The 20,539-nt window shown below is 23.9% G+C and overlaps 2 protein-coding genes and 1 non-coding gene across 7 annotated transcripts; 2 read left to right on the plus strand and 1 right to left on the minus strand.

Moving 5' to 3' along the window:
- The first annotated feature begins 1,443 nt into the window (after nt 1-1,443).
- LOC126895465 (ubiquitin-60S ribosomal protein L40) lies at nt 1,444-3,106 on the plus strand. The gene is made up of 3 exons (XM_050667334.1): nt 1,444-1,599; nt 1,936-2,136; nt 2,806-3,106. Exons 2-3 carry the CDS (start codon nt 1,947-1,949, stop codon nt 3,000-3,002), a joined length of 387 nt encoding a protein of 128 aa, XP_050523291.1. The 5' UTR covers nt 1,444-1,599; nt 1,936-1,946; the 3' UTR covers nt 3,003-3,106.
- A 2,407-nt stretch (nt 3,107-5,513) lies between these two features.
- Nucleotides 5,514-5,586, plus strand: Trnar-ccu (transfer RNA arginine (anticodon CCU)). Its single transcript has one exon. It is a non-coding gene; the product is annotated as a tRNA-Arg (tRNA).
- Nucleotides 5,587-6,917: 1,331 nt separating this feature from the next.
- LOC126895692 (zinc finger protein 43-like) lies at nt 6,918-17,643 on the minus strand. 5 transcript variants are annotated; one of them, XM_050667858.1, is made up of 3 exons: nt 17,554-17,643; nt 8,888-8,992; nt 6,918-8,732 (listed from the first exon to the last, which is right to left on the minus strand). In XM_050667858.1, the coding sequence occupies exon 3, from the start codon at nt 8,699-8,701 to the stop codon at nt 7,220-7,222; it is 1,482 nt and encodes a 493-aa protein (XP_050523815.1). In that variant the 5' UTR covers nt 8,702-8,732; nt 8,888-8,992; nt 17,554-17,643; the 3' UTR covers nt 6,918-7,219. The 5 variants fall into 5 exon arrangements, with proteins under 5 accessions (XP_050523815.1, XP_050523814.1, XP_050523817.1 ...); XM_050667857.1 differs by lacking the exon at nt 17,554-17,643 and adding an exon at nt 9,865-10,108; XM_050667860.1 differs by lacking the exon at nt 17,554-17,643 and adding an exon at nt 9,630-9,764.
- Between the last annotated feature and the right edge of the window lie 2,896 nt (nt 17,644-20,539).

The following is a 20,539-nucleotide window of genomic DNA, read 5'->3' on the forward strand; positions in this document are numbered from 1 at the left end:
GTCATGGATCGAATTAGAAAAAAAATGTATGAAAGAGTTTGAAACACATAGTTTTATTTTACGTTCAATGTTATATCATAAAAGACAGAAAGATGATGAGCGAACAGTAGTTTTTGTTAATGATGTTATAGTTTTATGTAGAAGAATTGATAATAATATGTTAGAAGAAGAAATGTGATGAAAGGCTTAAAACCATGTATTATTAGATCTATTGGGATGCTTGAGAATCGTAATTTAGATGAGTTAAAAAGGAATATTCGAAAATACGAAATGATAGAATTTATGATCGCTGAAGAGACAATTAGTAGTCCACCTAAAATAAAAGAGCCTGTAATAAATAAAAAAATTAATAATATTTCCCAAAGTAATGATTTTTATGAATTTCAAAAATTAACTAATGAAATTGGAACTGTGAAACAAAGGCAAGAGGAATTTTTTAATGACAACATTAATTTAAAATCACACAATAACCAATTTAAATATCATGATGTATCAATCAATAAAGAAGAAATTACACTTCAATATTGAAAAATCAAAAGGTTAATTCCATAAGCTTCAAAGTAGAAAACCCAAAGAACACATCACTAACAATTTTAGGTGAAACAACAATTATTTTACAAATAAATTCTGTATTTTATCACATTAAGGCTTATGTTGTTAACAACTTGCCTTGTTCTATACTTTTAGGTCAAGACTTTTGACTAAAAAATAGTAGTGTCATTGCTTCTAATGAAAAAATCATAACTTTACCTAATAAAACTTCAATACCAGTATTTCTTGATAATACTTTAAATTGTGATCAATTAAATATAGAATTTTATGATAAAAGTATCACCAAAACTAATTAAATGTTATAATAATAGGCACTAATAAGGAGAGGCAAAAAAGATTTTACGTCCGAAAATTGGAATCGCTCTTCTTTCCCCTCCAAAAAAAAAATTTAAGGGATCACACCAGTTATATAACTGGGGTTGTTCTATTTCAAAGCCCCCTTCCTTACCTTTATGAACCTATTTTATCAAAAGTCGGCTATATTTCGAGGACCTTTATTGTAATAATTATTCGTTAATATACAGTAATCAATTATAACGCTATTTTATTATATTAATTAATATTTATTAATTAGAGATAAGAGTTATATTTTTCCATCAGATAATATATTGCTACGATACTTATCTAATCCGAAATTTCATAATTTTTTAATCGATTTCGCGAACAATCGATATTCGGAGCAATCAATGAATAGTCCTATTCGGAGTATTCTTCGTCGTAGTAAAATCCAAATTTTGTAACCAGGTATTCGTAGTAATTGTTATCGGAGTAAATGTATTCGGAGGATTTTTTTATAGTGTCGGAGTATATGAATGTAGGAGCATTATCAGTTCGTGTCAATCTCCATAACCCATAAAATTCAGTAGTGATCAAGATGATAAAGAATTAAATTCTGCTTCCGAAAGCTGGTTAAACTGTTTCCATGATAACATTTGATAACAATTTAATGAACGGCCATATACATTTGGACACATTTTCACAACGTTGGACTATCACGAATAATTTTAATATTTTATTTTGATTGAATCGTCTTCATATTAGTGAACGGTAAGTTTTTATGTCTTTTTGTTAGTAATTATTTATAATTTATTATATTAGAATTTTTTGTAATAAATTTTATATTGTTAAAAATAAAATGATATAATTAAATTTTACATAATCCTTTCTTACAAATCGTAGTGTTAGTTCGATAATGTATTTTAAGAAATGTTTTATTTCTACAATATTAATTCAATAATGAAATTATCCTTTCAATATAAAGTTAAAAATTTTATTTTTGATATTTATTTAATATCAAACTAGTTTTTATTGTAAAAGTTTTGGTGCTATTCACGCGTTCTTACATTTTGAGGTTATGTTATTTTGTTCTCATTTCTGTTACAGAGACTTTCAATATGCAGATATTTGTAAAAACTTTAACGGGTAAGACCATTACCCTTGAAGTTGAGTCTTCTGATACAATTGAAAATGTAAAAGCTAAAATTCAAGACAAAGAAGGAATTCCACCTGATCAACAGCGATTAATCTTTGCTGGTAAACAGCTTGAAGATGGACGTACATTATCAGATTATAACATCCAAAAAGGTGAAATATTATATAAACTCTAATTATTTTTTGGATAAACAAAAAGTTTTACTTATATAATATATGTATATATTATATTCATTTACCTAAGGTCTCAATTTTTTTGGAAATGTGTTATTTTTTCAAAATTAAATTTTTATTAAAAAAAAAAATATAAATGTTGCTTATACCACTTATCCTGTTTTATATCTACTAAACTCCTTATGAGTAAACTTTTTAACTCTGAATTTTTGATAAATCAGTAAAATTATTATTTGTTACTTTTAATTATATTTATTTTTCTTTTAACTGACATAAATATTTATGATATTTTTATGAAATTATTAAAGTGTTAATTGCAGTATTACAGAATTTCTCAACTTATTTACTATTGGCATCCATTATTAAAATTTTAATTTCTTTAGGAACCCGTACATTAAGTTCAATCATGTATAAACCACATGTCGAGGACCTTTAATAATTAGTTCAAAACTGTTAAATTGAGAAACCCTGGCATATTAAATAAGTTTACTTAGATATTATTAATATTAAATAATATTCACTGTAACTTTTTGATTAAAATATATATGTGTTCTAAGTATATTTAACAAATATACTGGTGATTTATACAGAAAATATAATTTTAGTTTTTTTTTTAGTTAATTATAATAATTTTATTAAAAATTTTAGAATCAACTTTACATTTGGTATTACGTCTCCGTGGTGGTGTTATTGAGCCTACTTTACGTTTGCTGGCCCAAAAATACAACTGTGATAAGATGATATGCCGTAAATGTTATGCTCGTCTTCATCCAAGAGCAACTAATTGCCGTAAAAAGAAATGTGGACACACTAACAACTTGCGTCCCAAAAAGAAGCTTAAGTAAACATGCTTGCTAATATGCTGGGAAAACATTACTCGTTTACTCAGTTTAAATTTTTTATTCAATGTTGTATTTAAACATCAATAAACCAATAAGAACCAAAAAAATGTTTTTGTTATATTTTTTTTCCTGATAGCTTTACTTTACATTTACTGTTCACATATAAACATAAAGAAGACGACAAATTAATTTCAAAGAAATTGTCACTTAAAATTGAAAAAGTACCTGAATTTTTAGCAACAAATTTTCCAACTTCATTATTCATTAAACAGTCCTTGAACTTATTCAAAAGATATGGTATTAACACAAATTTTTTAGATATAGACCCAGCAGACTGGGAAAAAGACTCCTTCTATATATTAGGAAAAAAACATGTTAATAGACTAAAAATCGTCAATGACAGTACTGAGAGAGGTATTAAACTCATGGAAGATTATAACAACAAACACACCAAAAATTAAAATCAAAACAATTCTTATTACAAGTTATTTAAACAGCAATATATTTGTAATAAAAATATTTAGCTTAACTTACTTTTCATTTTTATTTAAGGTAATTCAAAAATACAGAAAAACGTATCCTGAGTGTACAAAACAGGCTCTAGAAACTCCGTTCAAATTAAATTGATACTTAACTAAAGTTTTTAATCGGAAATAAACTTATACTTAATTATTTATTTTAATCGATAGTTCGCATATTGCAAGTGTAAAAAAAATTAGTTCTGTTTTTATTTATTTGTTATTTTCGCCAAATGATGAGACAAATTTCGAAATAAAAAAGAAATGATGAATTAATTTAAAATTTTACAATATATCATTTTTACTTAAAATATTATTTTAAGTATATTTTATAAGAAACTTTTTGTTGTAAATTCGACAATACGTAAGATACGAACAAAATAATAGAAAAGAACCGATTTTCTAAAATAATTAAATTATTCCATTTTTTTAAATTTTGCAGACTAAATAATGGTCTAATCAGGAAATATGTCATGACATATTTTAAAGAACAAGTTTAGATCTACAAATTAATATTTGAACATTATTTTGTACTATTTTTTGTTATTGAAATATAAGCAAAAAACTATAAAACTACGCCATTTATCCAATTTTCAACCCTTTTGCGGCACGGGAAGGGGTTAATCAATCACGATAAAACTTCTCCGAAATGTTTTACTTATAGTAATAAAAAAATTTAGGGGGTCCTGCAAACAAAATTTTTAACTTCAAATTTGAGGACCACCCTAATATATATATATATAAATGTAATAATTATACATAACAAAGTCTTAAAAAATTATGGCATTTTCTATTATATTTCAGTGTAGTTATTATCAAATATTGTAAAATAGTTCAAAATTTTTAATACATATAAGATCTCCATATTAAACCTGTTTGACAATTTTAGTTTAATAAAAAAAAAATTGTTCGATGTTTTGAAATTTACGCTATTTTTAATTTAACGCTATTTAAATTTAACGCTATTTTCTTAGTTAACGATAAAGTAACTAACAATATTTTTTCCGTTTACATTTTACTCATCTAATTTTCATATCTCAATGAATATCAACCTATTTCTGCATTTCCAGTCTTATTATTTAATACACATTCTATGTACTCAGTATCATCTAAATCATAATTATAAATAAAAAAAACATAAAGTATTGTATTAATGTAACATATCATATTTTTTTGTTTGTTTTACTTCTTTATGAAAACAGTGATGTACCCAAGGGTTGGCATAGGGCTAAAGCTATCTCTTCCCATGGGCCAATTATTACAATAAACAGTATAAAATTTAATGCCAGTATGTAATAAGCCAAAAAAAAGTTTTAAAACGCCCATAAGAAAAAATCTTAGCTACGCCACTATTTGAAATTGACAAGCTAAAATAGGTCTTCAAAAAAAAAATGTATTCTTGATCGACAAATGTTATTAATTTTAGCTTCCCCATAGAACAATTAAAATAAAATGTTTAGAGAATCTAACTTAATTTCTCCACGACTTATTTTTAGACAAATTTACATAATTTGAAAAGTGAAATAGATTTCTCAGTAAGTTTAGGTAAAGGCCCAGCCACGATTTTATAATAGGAGGACCGAGAACCGAAATAATATTAATTTCTTAGCAATTTTATTATATCTAATGAATTAGTTGACCTATAGAATATCTTTTAAATTGTAAAAAAAATGATTGCAGAAACCAAACATATATTAATATTGATTCTAAAACTTCAATTGAACTGAGAATTTGACTTTATAAATCTTGAGAACCGATATCTTTTTGGTTCTTTAACTTTTATCATTTTTATATGAAATATTTTTTTTATTCATTATTTGAAAATTTTAATGATATTTAAAATTAAATGTTAATTAAACTAAGCAATATTTGATTTAGTTTGTGTTTTATTTGCATAATAACATTATATATAATAATATATATTATATATTGTATTAGAACAAATTATACTATCTATACGTTATAAATAATTCTTTTTTCATCGTTTCCCACACCAGCCCCTGTGGCCTAATGGATAAGGCATCGGTCTCCTAAACCGGGGATTGTGGGTTCGAGTCCCACCAGGGGTAGGCGTAATTTTATTCTTTTTTTTTACTATTATTATTTTATATAAGTTTTTCTATTACTAAACTAATCAAATTAAAATTACTCTAACGTATATTACGTAGACGTATATTTCATAAAAAGCAAATGACAAATGCTGTTATACCAAAATTTATCTCCAGTCAATTTTTTATTTAATGGTTTAAAAAATTTACTATTTATTCTTATATTTCAAATAGTAGTTATTAAAATTTATAATAAAATAATATTATTATACTTTGACATTTTTTTATCTAACTATGATTTGATAAACAATATCTTTGAATGTCCATTATGTAAAAGATTATTGCAGTGCGAAATATAATGTCAAATATTTACCAAAAAATTGTGTCTATTTACCAATAATGTGTATTTGTACTAAATATATCAATATCCATAAGACACCATTAAAATTAAAAAATTGTTTTGGCTCTTCAAAAAAATTATTAAAATTGACATAATAGATTAAAAAAAAAGGAACATAGTTATAAATAAAGAAAAATAAATTAAATTTATCAATAAACTCGTAAATTTATTAAATATTATAAAAATTCACAAATCGAAACAATCATTTTACTAATTTTAACAAAAATATGAATACTTTATTTCAATATCAATAACTTTATAAATTGTTAATGTATCGTGGTATTTAATTGATTATAAATCGTAATACTTTTATTGTGAATAGTCAAATTTCATGTTGCTAAGGTGAGATATTATGTTCTCTAGTAAAAAAAGATTTAATGAATATTTAAACACACATAAATATCGAACTATTTTTTATTTAATATTTATAAATACAATGAATAAAAATAAATAAATAGAAGAAATAGTTGTTTGCAACTATACTAGTGTATTTACTAAAACTAAAGTGTATTACTAGTGTATTAAATACTAGTGTATTTGAGACTTCACTTTCATACATTTTTTTTTATGTGTTTTATGTATATCAATATTATCACAAAAAGTTATCTATGTTATTTAATTAATCCTCTTTTATAATGCTCAAAACAGTTCTAAAAATCGAAATGAAAATTAGATTATAGACTTAGACAATTTGGTAAATATTAAAAATAATTGATATTAATAAAATGTTATAATAACTTTTTGAGGAACACTATTTATTGTTATTATAATTAAAAAAGTATATAATTAATATACAATTCAAAATAAAAGTACATCTTTGGTAGTAATAATGTAAACATTATATTATTTGGTTCTCAATTATTGTTAGTCAAAAAAAAATTATTTTGAATAAACACATAAAGAAACACACTTAAAATTATATAAATACACAAAATTTTATAATTCATAATATATTCATGTGATGTTTTAAGGAACTATACAAAGAGGAAATTTTGTTCCAAAATACAATTTAGTATTTTGGAACATACATTTAACTATAAAACACAACTACAATACAAATTACATAATAAGATAAAAAATTATTAAGCAAGTCATATTTTAATTTAAAAATTATAAATAATTTTTAATGTTTAAATTAAATTAGTTTAAATTGTCAATATATAGGAAAAAATCCATTTTTACATATACAATAAAAATAAATCTAACTAAAATATATCAAATTTTCTAATTAAACAAGTCATAATTTTCATTGAATCATTTTAGTAAGTTATGATTTCTTTTGTGGACTCTGTATGAAGTATAGTCAGAAAAGCATTTTGCACATTGTACACATTTAAATGGCTTAATTGACTTATGTGCTGATCTATAATGGCGATATAATCCTGAGCTCCAACTAAATTTTTTAGAACACCATTGACAAGGAAAAAAATTTTTTTTAACTCTCAAGTTTTTCAAATATTTATTAGCGTGTAAAGTAGTAAAATGGTTTTGTAAATACTTTGTAGAACTGAAACGAATACTACAGTAAGAACATTGATATGGTTTTTCACTTTTGTCATTTTTAACATTTACTTGTTTTTTTAACATAACTGAATTGATAATTTTATTTTGTGAAGTCTTGTATTTATTTGTTGAACATGATTTATCAACTTCCAATGTCTTGTCACTATTATTCTGTTTTAAACTATGATGATACATCATATGTTTTTTAAAATTTATTTTCAAGAAAAACATTTTGTGACAAATTTTGCACAAAAACTTTTGTGTGTGCATTCTAACATGTACATTTAATGCTTTACTTGTAAAATATGATCGAAAACAATATTCACATTTATAAGCTTTAGATTTGTTTTGCATTATAAAATGGTTTTCACTACACAATTTTTTTTCATGTTCATTTTCATCAGTTTTCTCCATTTTAATATTTTTGGTAATAGACATTTTCTTATTTTTAAATACTACTTTATTACTGTGGCATTTCAAATGACCACAAAGAGACTGACGTTTTATAAATGATTTATTACAAAAATTGCAATTATAAGTTGATTGTTTATTCTTTGGAACATGAATTTTTTTAGTTTTTATAATATTGATGATATTTGTATATTTATTGCATTTATGCAAAAGCATTTTGTTTTTTGAAATTGTAGCAAATGAGCAATTAGGGCAAGTAAATGGCTTAAGTTCATTTGCAGATTTTCTAGAACATATTCTCAGAGACTTACGTACATTTGAAGATTCAGGATGACTATTTTCTTTGACTAGATTTTTTATATGTATTTTAGCGTTAGCATTTTGGAAATTTTTATCTTTAAGTTTAAGACATTCAATGTTATTTGATATTTTAAAAGTAGTATTGGAGAATAATTTATTTTCTGAAGTTATACAATTTGTTGGCTCTAATAGGTAACTTGTATTTTCAGTGTGTTCAGACATGTGCATATTTAAATGAGCACATAACACAAATTTTTCATTGCAAAACATACAAGTATATGGTTTTTCAGCGTGTGAAACTTTTTTATGAACTATTAGATCATAAGGATCATCATAATTTTTATAACACATATCACACATTAAACTACTATAAGAATAGTCTTCACTAGAAATTGTATCCAAAAGTTGATTATTAATATATGTGTGATCTTCATCAAGAGGCTCTAATTTAATTTCCAAAACATCATTAACTTCTGATTTTATTTCTGTTTTTATAATAGTATTGTCAAACTGAGAAACCATATTTTGTTTTGAAGATCCTTCAAGACCATTTCTAAAAAAAAGAAATTATGAAATTTTTTTAACTATATTATATCTATTATAATTTATATGACAATGTATCTAGTAAAAAGTATTAATTTAACCTACTTTAAGCAATTCAGCTTGTAATGAAACTTATGCTATTGTGAACTCATAAAATAAACTTACTCATAAATATCAATTGCATTATTGTTTAAAGAATTATCTAGAGGTTCACATTTGACTACATTTGTTTGTCTACATATCTCTATTGATGTTTTTAAATTTGAATTTCTAAAAAAAATTAAATGTATTTTATTATACATGAAAAAACATAACTAAAGCTCATAATTTAACAATATCACAAATTTTAACTTAATAATAATAATAATTTTTCAGGAAAGTGTGCATTACAATTTTATTTGATATATTATTCTTTAAAAACTTTTTAATTTTAAAACTGTTATAAGTCTTGAATTAAAATTTAATATAAAAAGTGCTATACAAAAATTGGTAACTCATTATAAAGCAATATTAATGATATATAAATATATACCTTTTTAGCTCTCTTGTAGTAATGATTTAACTAAGATATTAATTATAGGTGAGGTATTAGAAGAGAAATATTAACAGTTAACGATTTTTAGAGATTTAGTAAATTAGTTAAATGTAGGAAAATTATTAAAATAACATAAATAATAGTAAATTCTTAATAAAATTAGAGCGATTGCTGCCTATCAATTGACACCATGACTAAAAGAAATATCTTAAAGTTTTATAAAGAAAAAAATGCCAAATTAGCCAAGAAAAGACAATAGTGCACCTATTATTATGTTCAATAATCATGAACTCTAGCATGAAACATTATATGATACAAAAAAAACTTGGAATTATGAAAATAATATAATTATAGAAAATAAAGGGAATATACCGATTGTTTCTTTTAAATTCATTTTTTGGTATTTTTACAAGCTGTTTGTATTTACAACTTTTACGGGGAATGCCACCCCATTATTTTTCAAAGGCCACATGAAAGAAACAATTTATAACAATAAAAGTAATATTTTCTGATATGATATATATTGTATATAGATAAATAATTGTTCTGGTCTTGTATTGCTCGATAGAAAACTAAAAATTTGCATTATAATAAAAATATCACTAACTTACAGGCTGTTTAACTGCATCATAATACCAATATAAATGAAAATTACACAACTATTTGGTAAAAATTTTCTATTTTAAAATCATTTTTACAATTGTTCATCAAAACTTTATTAAAATTCAAATGCTTAGTTTTTTATAATATCGTCATGCTAAAAGGAAGTTATACAAATCTGAGGAAAAATACTTATATATTTTATAGTTAATACGTTATTTTACTTTATTATGAGGTACTTGGTATAAACATAAACAGCCGCTGTTTTTTAACGTTATAATTTTTGATAACAGATATCACTTTTACCATTCGGTAATGTTTGGAAGAACTATGGTTTGAACCACAGACTACATGAAAATATATTATCATATAGTCTGTGATAAAACCGTATATATATATATTCTACAAATACAAATACAAATATATACAAAACAAATATATTCTATATATCTGTGGGTAAATATTTTAAGTAAAAATGCAAAAAAAAAAGAAGATGGTGGATAACATCGTTATGTAAAGGTAGACAAAGGTAAGTTTTTTTTATTAATTTCTAAATTTTACGTTAAAAACTAGTAAATTTTACTTATTAATCGATTTTAAGTAGCCAAATAATTCATTAATATTTCCTACCAAAGTAAATTTTTTTTTTTATGTATAATTTTAGCTTTGATGCATAGTTGAGAAGGTATTAATTTTACTATGTTGTGTTTTTTTTTGTGTCTGTTGCCACTTTTCCTCAGTTTTCATCGAACCGATTTCTTTCAAAGATACGTCAAAAGATCACAAATCGTATATAGTCGAAAACATTACCCTCAAAAATTGAAAAAATTTCCCTCGTTCCTTGTAAATGAGGGAAATCTTCACAAAAATTACAAATTTAAAAATCGCTCATTTTCGACATTTTTCAATTATTTTTACTTAAAACTGCCATAACTTTTTTAAAAATAACCAAATCAATATCATTTTTTTTATAGATGCATGATGTCTTTACCTTTCATTTGGTATATTTTTTTTATAAATCTGACCTTATATCTGCCCACAGGGGGGGATTTAAAATGACCTATTTTTTACAAAAAATTAACTTTTGAATGTGTTCCGGAAAGTCTGACACTTTTATATATATCTTAAATTAAAGCTAATGTATTATACTTTATCATGGAAAAAAAAAAAAAATTATTATTAAAGTAATGAAAGATACATATCTTAAACTTTATTTTCAGAGATAATGTTCAATTCCATATACTAATTCGATTTCAATATAAAAACTAATTAAAAATGTTTATTAAGCAATTAAAACAGTATTAGTTTTATAAACAAAGCCTTTATTAATTTATTAAATTAAAAATGTGTGTTTCTATTTTAAAAATAAATTTAATACCTTCATAAACCAGAAATCCGTGAATAAGTCGGATTAAGGCATAAGACAATGAAATATCATAATAAAATTTTAATGAATTATTAACTTCATCACATATAGTTAATATTATTAATATTATCAAAAATATAAAAATATATAGAAAATACTGTACAAATATACGTGGGTGGGGAAGAAAAAATTATGTTACCGAAAGCCACCCTAAAATCAAATATTGGCCAAGTTCTTGACAAGTACAAACATGTGCACTAGTGAACTACAAGTGTAAACTTATCAAGCCATTGATTCCTTTGACTTGTGTCACATTTACCGACAATCCGCGGGAAACTGACAAGTGACCAATAATTGTCAAGTAAGTGTTCCGACGGCTTAACAAGTATACACAAGTGACGAATATTTGGCAAGTCGTTTGAATCCGATTTTATAAGAGTATCATCTTTATTTTTTAAACAGCAAAATACTCAATTAACTAGCTTATTTTATTAGATAATGTTTTTTAAAGAAAATAACTGATCGATAACAACTTTTGGATCAATATTTTAAAAGTTATTAATAATTTATAGTAATGTCTGGATATAAAGCGCGGATGCTGATATTTTTATGACTAGACACTACTTCTTACTATACTTACTATCCTCCTATACTATAGGTATAAAGCAGTAATTAACTTAAGAAATATTGGTTCAAAAGTTATTATTGTCCAGTTATTTTTTTAATTAGATCATTATTTAATAAGCTAATTAATTATGTATGTTGCTACTTGAAAAAATAGAATTTACACCCTTATAAGGTATGAAAACAAAAATAGCTCACGATTGAACAATTTTAAAAACATGTATCTAAAATAAATTGAGAAAAGAAATTTATCAATATTATTTGTATGTTTTAATTAATTAAGTGGTTTATTATAAAATGATTAGTCTGTATATTATAAATATGTAACTAAGAATCTTTTTAAAATATCGTTAGATAACATACTTGATATAACAAGTAAAATAGTAACTTAATAGCTAACATTGAAATTGTTTGAAATTGTCAACCAACAACAATAAATTTTAATTGAGAATAAAAATTAATATAACACAAGAGTTAAATATCAATAGAGTAGTACTACATTTCTATAAATATTAAATTGATAATTGTTAAAAGCGTTGTTTATATTATTAAAATATCTATATCTATAAATAAAATTTACAGATATATTTTTAATATAGGACTTATTAGATAATATTTATTAAATAAGCTAATTTATTAATAGAAAATGAACATCTACATAAGGTTAATCCTCATCATTAGTTCTTAGATTGACTAATGATAAAATATCTTAGACCAATTAACGTAAACCAAGTAATATTGTTTTCAATAAAAAATATATTATAATAAATAAATAAATTCAAACTATAAGTCAATTCTCTAATGAAGCTTGAAAAATGAAAAACTACTGTTTTATAGGTCTTGCACACTGGTGCCTCCTCTCCTCCCATCTAGTGTTCATATTACCCATAAATACTTGGTACAAATAAAACATATAAAACCTTCGTTATTTATAGCACATTCTGAGTCTGTTCAAAATTATTTCCTATTTGCATTTCATATTGTTTTGAACATTAGTCGGTGAATTGTTTTAGTTCTTCAAGTTTATATTCTTCCTTGTGACTCATTCATTCAAGTTTTGACTCATTCATTTTTAGAGACTTCTCTTATATAATTTTTCAGATCCACATATGTTGTAATATTTAAAGGCGTCACTTTTGGGCTAGTAATAGTAATTATTAATTAACCCAACCGGTTATTACAACGTGATCAGATATCCTTGTTATTATGATTTATATTCTGCTGTTAGAAATTTCGGGGGTACTTATAAATCGGGAGAAACGGTATTCTATGATAAAATATTTATTAAAACTGGAATATTGGTCGGAATGGTATTTAAATAGGAACCATATATTTTAATTAAAATACATTATATTATTAATATAATACAGGAATGATAAAAATATGGAAAATATAATACGGGAAAATACTACCTTAACCAATTTTTACCAAGGAATTGTATTATCTAATATTATGTAATCTAGGAAAATGCTAATAAGTACTAAATTTACATAGACAATATTGTTCGGTGAAATTTCGAATATTTTGATAAAAATAAAAACCACGTATAAATCATAAATTTGAAATGTTTTTAAGTATAATTTTCTAGGCGGTTTGAATCCTCTAGAATATTGATAATGAGTATCGACGTATCCAGGGAGGCTAAAAGGGTTGGATTTTTCTATAACAATGAAAACCTTTATCTATAGACAGTTATAGTAGGAATTGATAGAGTTCTACAGAACATATAAAACTAACCGTTTTGAAACGTAAAACTATCTATGGTTGAAAAATTAAATATTTTTTTTTTTGTAATATTATATTATTACTTATAATATAAACATATAATATGATGTTATCATTTGTTCATGAAGATCACATATTTTGAATATACAAGATCACCAAAACAGGGTTATCTTATTGAAAATACAAAATACCAGCTAATTATAGGATAAAATCTACTTACTGTAGAGATTTTTGAGTAATGTCTACATCCAGGGCTCCCATTATAATTAACCAATTAGAATAGAAAGCCTCAGCTTCCAAGATCACGCTAGGGATCGTTAGACTACCCCTTTTGACTATAAAACAACCATTTATCACCTTCAAAACCAGTTCTTGTTCTTTCGAAAAGAAAAAGTTCTTTCAATAACTTTAAAGTACACAAAATCTGCGACGCTTTGCTCAAGATTTCTTTCCCTGGGATTTAGTCGTTTTTTTAATTAATTTGGACTTTGAATATTTTTCAATTTAAAAACACTTAGTCTGTTTTATAATTTTTTGGACTTTGAACATTTTTCTCTGGAGAATTACATGACACTTAGAAATTTTAAAGTAAATTTTGCTATGGTGAATATTTTAATTAAAGTTCATTTATTCATTAAATAATAATGTTTAATTAATTAATTTTTTTTTATTGTGGAAATTAATATCAAATAATATCTTAAACATCAAATCTTTTTTTATTTAATAATAAATCCAACTCAACTTTCAATTTTTGTTTAATAGTGAAAATTTATTGTGAGCTTTCCTTATTGGGTAACTAGGCACTAAGCTTAATGTCTTTGTTCTAACAAACATCGAGAGCGCAAAGAAACGTCGGGACATATTGGGCCACCACAATACCGCCTTGATAACATTTTTACATAGATATAAATATTTTTGAATCTTGTTTTGAGGATGCTTTAATATTGGTATCGATTTTTCAATAAAATATACTCTATCAAAAAATATTTATTCAACAAAGATAAAAGAATTTAATGAGGACAAATTACAAAATTATATTTCTAATAAAAATATAGTGCTTAGAATCATTTACAAATAAAATCAGTCTTAGATTTTGTGCAATTAAATCGTATTAATTAAAATTTGAATCGTTTTCATAAGTAATTATGTTGACTATGTGATGTGTAGTGTAAATCGTATATATAGTGCATTTAATACCAGAATCAACGTTGGATTGATTGTAATATGATTTACATTTATATTATTGCACGACATAGGACACAAGGTACATACAATTTAACCTGTGCTTTCGAACATCCACAATCTATTGCGTAATAAACCATTAATAAAATAGTTAGCTAACTAATATTCTAATTTTTAATTTAATTTTTGGTTTATTACATTTTACTCATCATTTTTCTACAATCCCACTACCCCATAAACAAGAAAACCGAATTAAAAGAGATTAGATTAGAAGAAAAAAATTTGTGTTTTTCTACTTTAAATATGCAGTCGAAAGAGTATAAAGGATACATTAAAAAAAATAATGAATAACTGATTAATAAAAAAGTATATGATATTACAAAATTACAAAAATAATTTTCTTAACATTATTATTTTGAGAGTAATCCAGTGGTTAGCATTTAAAGAATCATCCTGTTTGTATGATTGATGTGTATTAATTAAAAATGTGTGTTTATAAACAAGGCCATATTAACTTAAGTGCAAATCACGGATAGTATCTACTATCAATGAGTACAAATGAAACATTTACTACATGAAGAAAAATTAAAATTACCTATCTTATATTATACTTTTAGTCTGCATAGAAAAAAGGGAAAACAATAATTATTCAACTCGATTTCAAAAATCAGTGAACACAACACCTGCAATATTAAGTTTTTTAATTATTTTATACCATTAACAGATTCAATATTTTAGGCATATCAAGCGCTACAAAGTTTTTCCTTGTTAGTCTTATACGACTATTATTTATACGATTAATAATTTTCAATGGAGATATTGTAACTGTTTAGTATAAAGTTAAGGCATAATTTATTTTGAATTGATTTATTGATATGTGTATTTTTATTAACACTTCTGAAGTAGAATTTTTTTTATATTATTACGGTAATATTGCATTAACATTTTACACTGAAACTAAAAAAGAAAAACAGTCAACATTCAAGTAGTGTTTCTATCTATTATTAAAAAGTTTTTTTGTATTTTTTTTTGATCATCCAAATGTCATTTATAATATATGTACAATTTATTTCCAGAAAACTTAATTAATTAATAATTATGACACAAAGTGTACTAAATTCTGCCATACAATAAAAGATATTGATGATCGCCTTAATCAAAATTTTTTATGGCATTGAAAAAATAAAAGAATATTTAACAAGACCTTCAATGCATAATATTTAAAAGTATTAATGTCAATTTATTAGACTAATATTTGTTTACAGTGAAGCCTCAAGTTTACCGCACGCGGGCAATGCTGTCTTTTTTTGTATCTCCGTTAGTTAACAATCGAATGTAATTTGAAAGATATTGAGATATTATTAATAAATTCTGTACTTCAAAACTATACTAAGATATTTTAAAATTTCAAATGGAATAATATACATTATTTATATAACAATTTGGTGTTTCATATAAGGAAACTAACTACGATTTTGAGAACAAGTATAACTAGAATTAGTACTTACCTAAAATTATAAATAATTTTCAAAGCTATTTTAAGGTTTTTAAAACTTCAATTTTTTACTGTTTCTAAGTTCTAACTTTTGGTCTACACAATGTTATCTAATTGGATTTGTGATATTATTAAATGTTACCCCATTATTTATTAAGAAGGAATTGCTATCAAAAAACATGTATATAAATATATTAAAAGTTAATAATTATAACACATTTTTTAAATTATTGCCTTCTTAGCTAACAAATGGATCTCAAATAATATAAATTATAAAGATCTAATATTCACCTTGAAATAAAGTAATTATATTTTATAGTACTGAAATTATTAACGTAATTTTGTGTGTTAAAAATAATTATAGTTTATTTTTCTTAACAAATGATCAAAATTATATGAATATATTCGATAATAATAGGATAGCATAAATATTATAAATAATATGCGTATAATATTCTACATAGGTTTTTTTTTGTTTTAATCACTTAAATTATTATTTGTTCGATAACCTTCTCTATCATAACTTACCTATACCTAATGGTTTAAAAAACAGTATCAGGTAGATATATATATATATATATATATTTGTAAGCACTAAAAGTTATTATGACGTACTTGTTAAATTCCACTTTATAATGATTATGACAATCATTATAAAGTGGAATATCTTGAACAGTTATGACAACTGTTCAAGATATTTATTTAACTAATTAGACATTTTTGAATAGAAAACATAGGTTTTTGTCTTAAAAAGTACGTACGATTATTCACGAATATAATTGAAGTATTTTTCAAAATTGACACAAGAAATGTAATCAACAATAAGATGCAATCTTATAAGATCACCAACACTTTTGTTTGCTTGATTTTTCAATTTTACCACAGAATTTACATCTAATAGAATTAAATAAAAACGTATATTTTCTTTAAAAAATTGTTCAGTTCATCTACGTTTTTTTTCCAAAGGTTACATTCATTTTGTATAATTTTACTATCATAATATACTTAAATTCTTTAGTTGAGAGATGCGTTTGTATTAATTTATCGAATGATTTCTTAAATTTGTTTACTAATCTTCTTTGTGTGAAAATCTTTGTACAACCCATTTAAACAGAACTATACTAATTTAACTAAGTTATTATTGCTGTAATGTTTGTTAGATGCTGTTATGCTATTTCCCATTTCAATTGATTAGAATTAAAATGACAATTACTCTTTTAAACACAAGCCAATACACACGCTGTGCAATAGGATAAAACATCTGTTGTCATGCGTTTGTTTTACTGTTAATTACAATTACTGACCTTGCTAAATATGTCTACGGTATTCACGTCAGATAAAAATATGCTGCGTTTAGCTGATATGCTATCCAGAAAGTATAAATATAAATTAGCATTGTGGTCACCGACGTTTTCATTATGCAATAATTGACGCAGTTTAGTAATACTGACATGCTGGATGGAATCAGACCTTGAGAGTGATAAGAGAAGCAAAACAATATAATTCTTTTGGTCACCGAAATCGGACATCTATTACACATATTTGATAGAAAAAAATTGTTTATACAAAAGCAATTACTAGGATGAGCGAGTTACTTTATTAGTAGATACATAGAACTAGGAAATAATCAATTGCTAATGATGACGTTGTAATTAATCAAATCATACAGTTTTTAATTATAAAACTAGACTATACGTTAGCATCAATCAAGAGATTGCTTTGTATAAATTAATAACAAAACGATAAGTTATATATTTTTAAAAATTGTAAAATAATGATATTACTGTGTTAAGGTGCGATGTGATACGTGTGATTTCGGGGTAAGTGTATCTGCTGTATATTTGGACGAAATAACATTTTTTGTTCATTATAAGAACTCTCATGGTATTGTTATATTGTTATCGTTCTACTGAACAATATTTTTTTATTGTAGTTCTGTTAAATGTAGACACAGTGCATTTATGAAACAGCGATGCGTAGTGGTAGAAATTCGCATAACTCTTGTGATCGAACTATATGCGCAGTATACAAATATTTTTTGTAACTTAAGATAATTTTATTTTAGTTTTAATTAAATTAAATTTTTTCAATTTACGCACACTTTTTGTTCAAAATGAAAAAACAAACACGATGATTTTGAAAAAATTGAATATATTTTTTTTAACACATTTAATTTTAAGTAGTTCACCATATATATTCTTTTATATTGAATACTATTTACTGATTTACAATTTTTTAATAAGACAGCTCATTTTTGAACTATAAAAATTTTAGTAAAATATTCATATAAATTCCCGTATATTCTGATCAAATTAGCTACGCACATTTTACAGTTTACTTTTCTCACAAATACATAGTATCTACATAGTTATTAAGTACCATGTGCGTATCTGTTATCACTCGTTTGTTAAAATTTGATATCGTTTGGTACGATAAATTACATTTATTATATTTTATATTTAACATTTTAATAATTAAATAATAATACAATAAAAATTCAATACTAGTAGTTAATAGTATTTAAAATTAAAATTATATTAAAAATATTAATTCAAAGCTAAAAAAAATACAAAATATTTAACTCAAAAAGCCATAAATATTACTAAAAAATGGCGTACAATTAAATTCACGTACGAACAGGAAGTATAGAGAAAATTTTTTTCTTTGGATTAATGATTTAAATAAGTAAGAGGAAATAAATTATAAAATTAATAGAAAAAACTCACATATTGCGACTTAAATTGATTGATAAAAATAATTAAAATGTTATATGAAGACCTCCGGGAGAACAAAAAGTAATTAGGTCTCTCGTCCTATATTATCTAGGTATTTCAAACAGACAAGCTAGAATTTTTGAGAATTTTGGTTTTGGGGAAATCGAGCATTTGTAAAATACAACGTGAAAATTGTAATAAATGTTACGTAGGACAGACAATAAGAAATATAGGGGTCAAGTTTAAAAAACATTAAAAATTAAAAATTTGATAAATATCCTATGGCTAAAAATTTATTGACACATAATCACTCCATTAAAACTATAAAACTAATAAAAAACGTAAATAATAACAAAATACTCAATAAAAGGGAGGCAAAAAAATGTTTAAAAATAAGAACAATTTAAGTAATTGGGATCTTGGACCATTGAAAAATTCGTTAATAGGCTTGTGTAAAAGTTATAAACATATAAGATCTATGGTAAAAGGGCAAAATGTGATAACATTACATTGTGATAACGTCATTAGGTGATAAAGTCATTAGTGAACATAACGGGGTTTTTTTTGGTCGGGGTGATTATGTATTTACCGTTGATAATGGAAACAAACTTATCCGTAGTCTTTTAGTAATATTTCTGGCTTTTTGAGTTAAATATTTTTATTTGTTTTAGTTTTAAACTTTGAATTTAATTTTAAATAATTAATTAATATTACAATTTATTTAAAGCTATCTTGAATTTTTCCTAGTACATTTATGTACCCTTATGTGTGTTATATATATATTGTGTAGAACTTATTAATTAAGAATATTGTAACTTGAATTATTTATCATTTATCGTTAATTTTTATCTGTTAACCATTAAAAACTGTCTATATATCATATAGTTAAACACAAAACATGATAATTGATCTCAACATTAAAACTATATAACAATTAAATAAACATCTAATTTATTTTATATCTGTGTCAAATAAGTTATATCATCTATAGCCCACTTACACATCATGACCTTTTTGTTTACTTTAATAATAAACAACAAAAAATTAAATTTTAACTTTTTAGTGTAAATTTAGATAATAGATAGTTTTTATGTTAATTGTGACAACATGTTATAAGACAATTATTTAACAAAGCAATAGTAAACATATTTTTTTATAACTATTTAAGAAAAAAAAACATACACTTACATTAAAAAATCGTGCGCACAATGGACCAACAGGTCTGAGTGCATGGGCATCATGTCCACCTCGATAATAACTATATTAAAAAATTGATAGTAATTACTTTTATTACTTTTAATTAAAAATAAAAATTACAATTAATGAAATAGATAAATAGAACAATATTTTTCTAAATTAAAATATTTTTGTAATTTTATCTACAAAATATGATTGTATTTTTATTAAAATCTACTGTCTTTACTTTGAAATTGTAATATAAACAAGCGTTATCATTTTATGCTAATAAAAAATTATTTTTTGAAGAAATGTAATACTTGAAAAATAATTTTCTATTTCGATAGAACTACAGCTAATTACTTTGATTGATTTATTTTGAAATTATCTCTTTAATATT

This window comes from Daktulosphaira vitifoliae, unplaced genomic scaffold, assembly GCF_025091365.1.
Source record: "Daktulosphaira vitifoliae isolate Bord-2020 unplaced genomic scaffold, ASM2509136v1 Scaffold_1, whole genome shotgun sequence".
In the NCBI taxonomy this organism is placed as follows: domain Eukaryota; kingdom Metazoa; phylum Arthropoda; class Insecta; order Hemiptera; family Phylloxeridae; genus Daktulosphaira; species Daktulosphaira vitifoliae.

Bases quoted from the DNA above. Each gene is read 5' to 3' on its own strand.
- LOC126895465 (XM_050667334.1), top strand. From the start codon at position 1,947: ATGCAGATATTTGTAAAAACTTTAACGGGTAAGACCATTACCCTTGAA. The intron at 2,137-2,805 runs GTGAAATATTAT...TAAAAATTTTAG, and splicing joins AGATTATAACATCCAAAAAG to AATCAACTTTACATTTGGTA.
- LOC126895692 (XM_050667856.1), bottom strand. From the start codon at position 9,888: ATGATGCAGTTAAACAGCCT. The intron at 8,993-9,868 runs GTAAGTTAGTGA...AATTTTTTTTAG, and splicing joins ATGATGCAGTTAAACAGCCT to AAATTCAAATTTAAAAACAT. The intron at 8,733-8,887 runs GTAAGTTTATTT...TCTTTTTTTTAG, and splicing joins AATGCAATTGATATTTATGA to AAATGGTCTTGAAGGATCTT.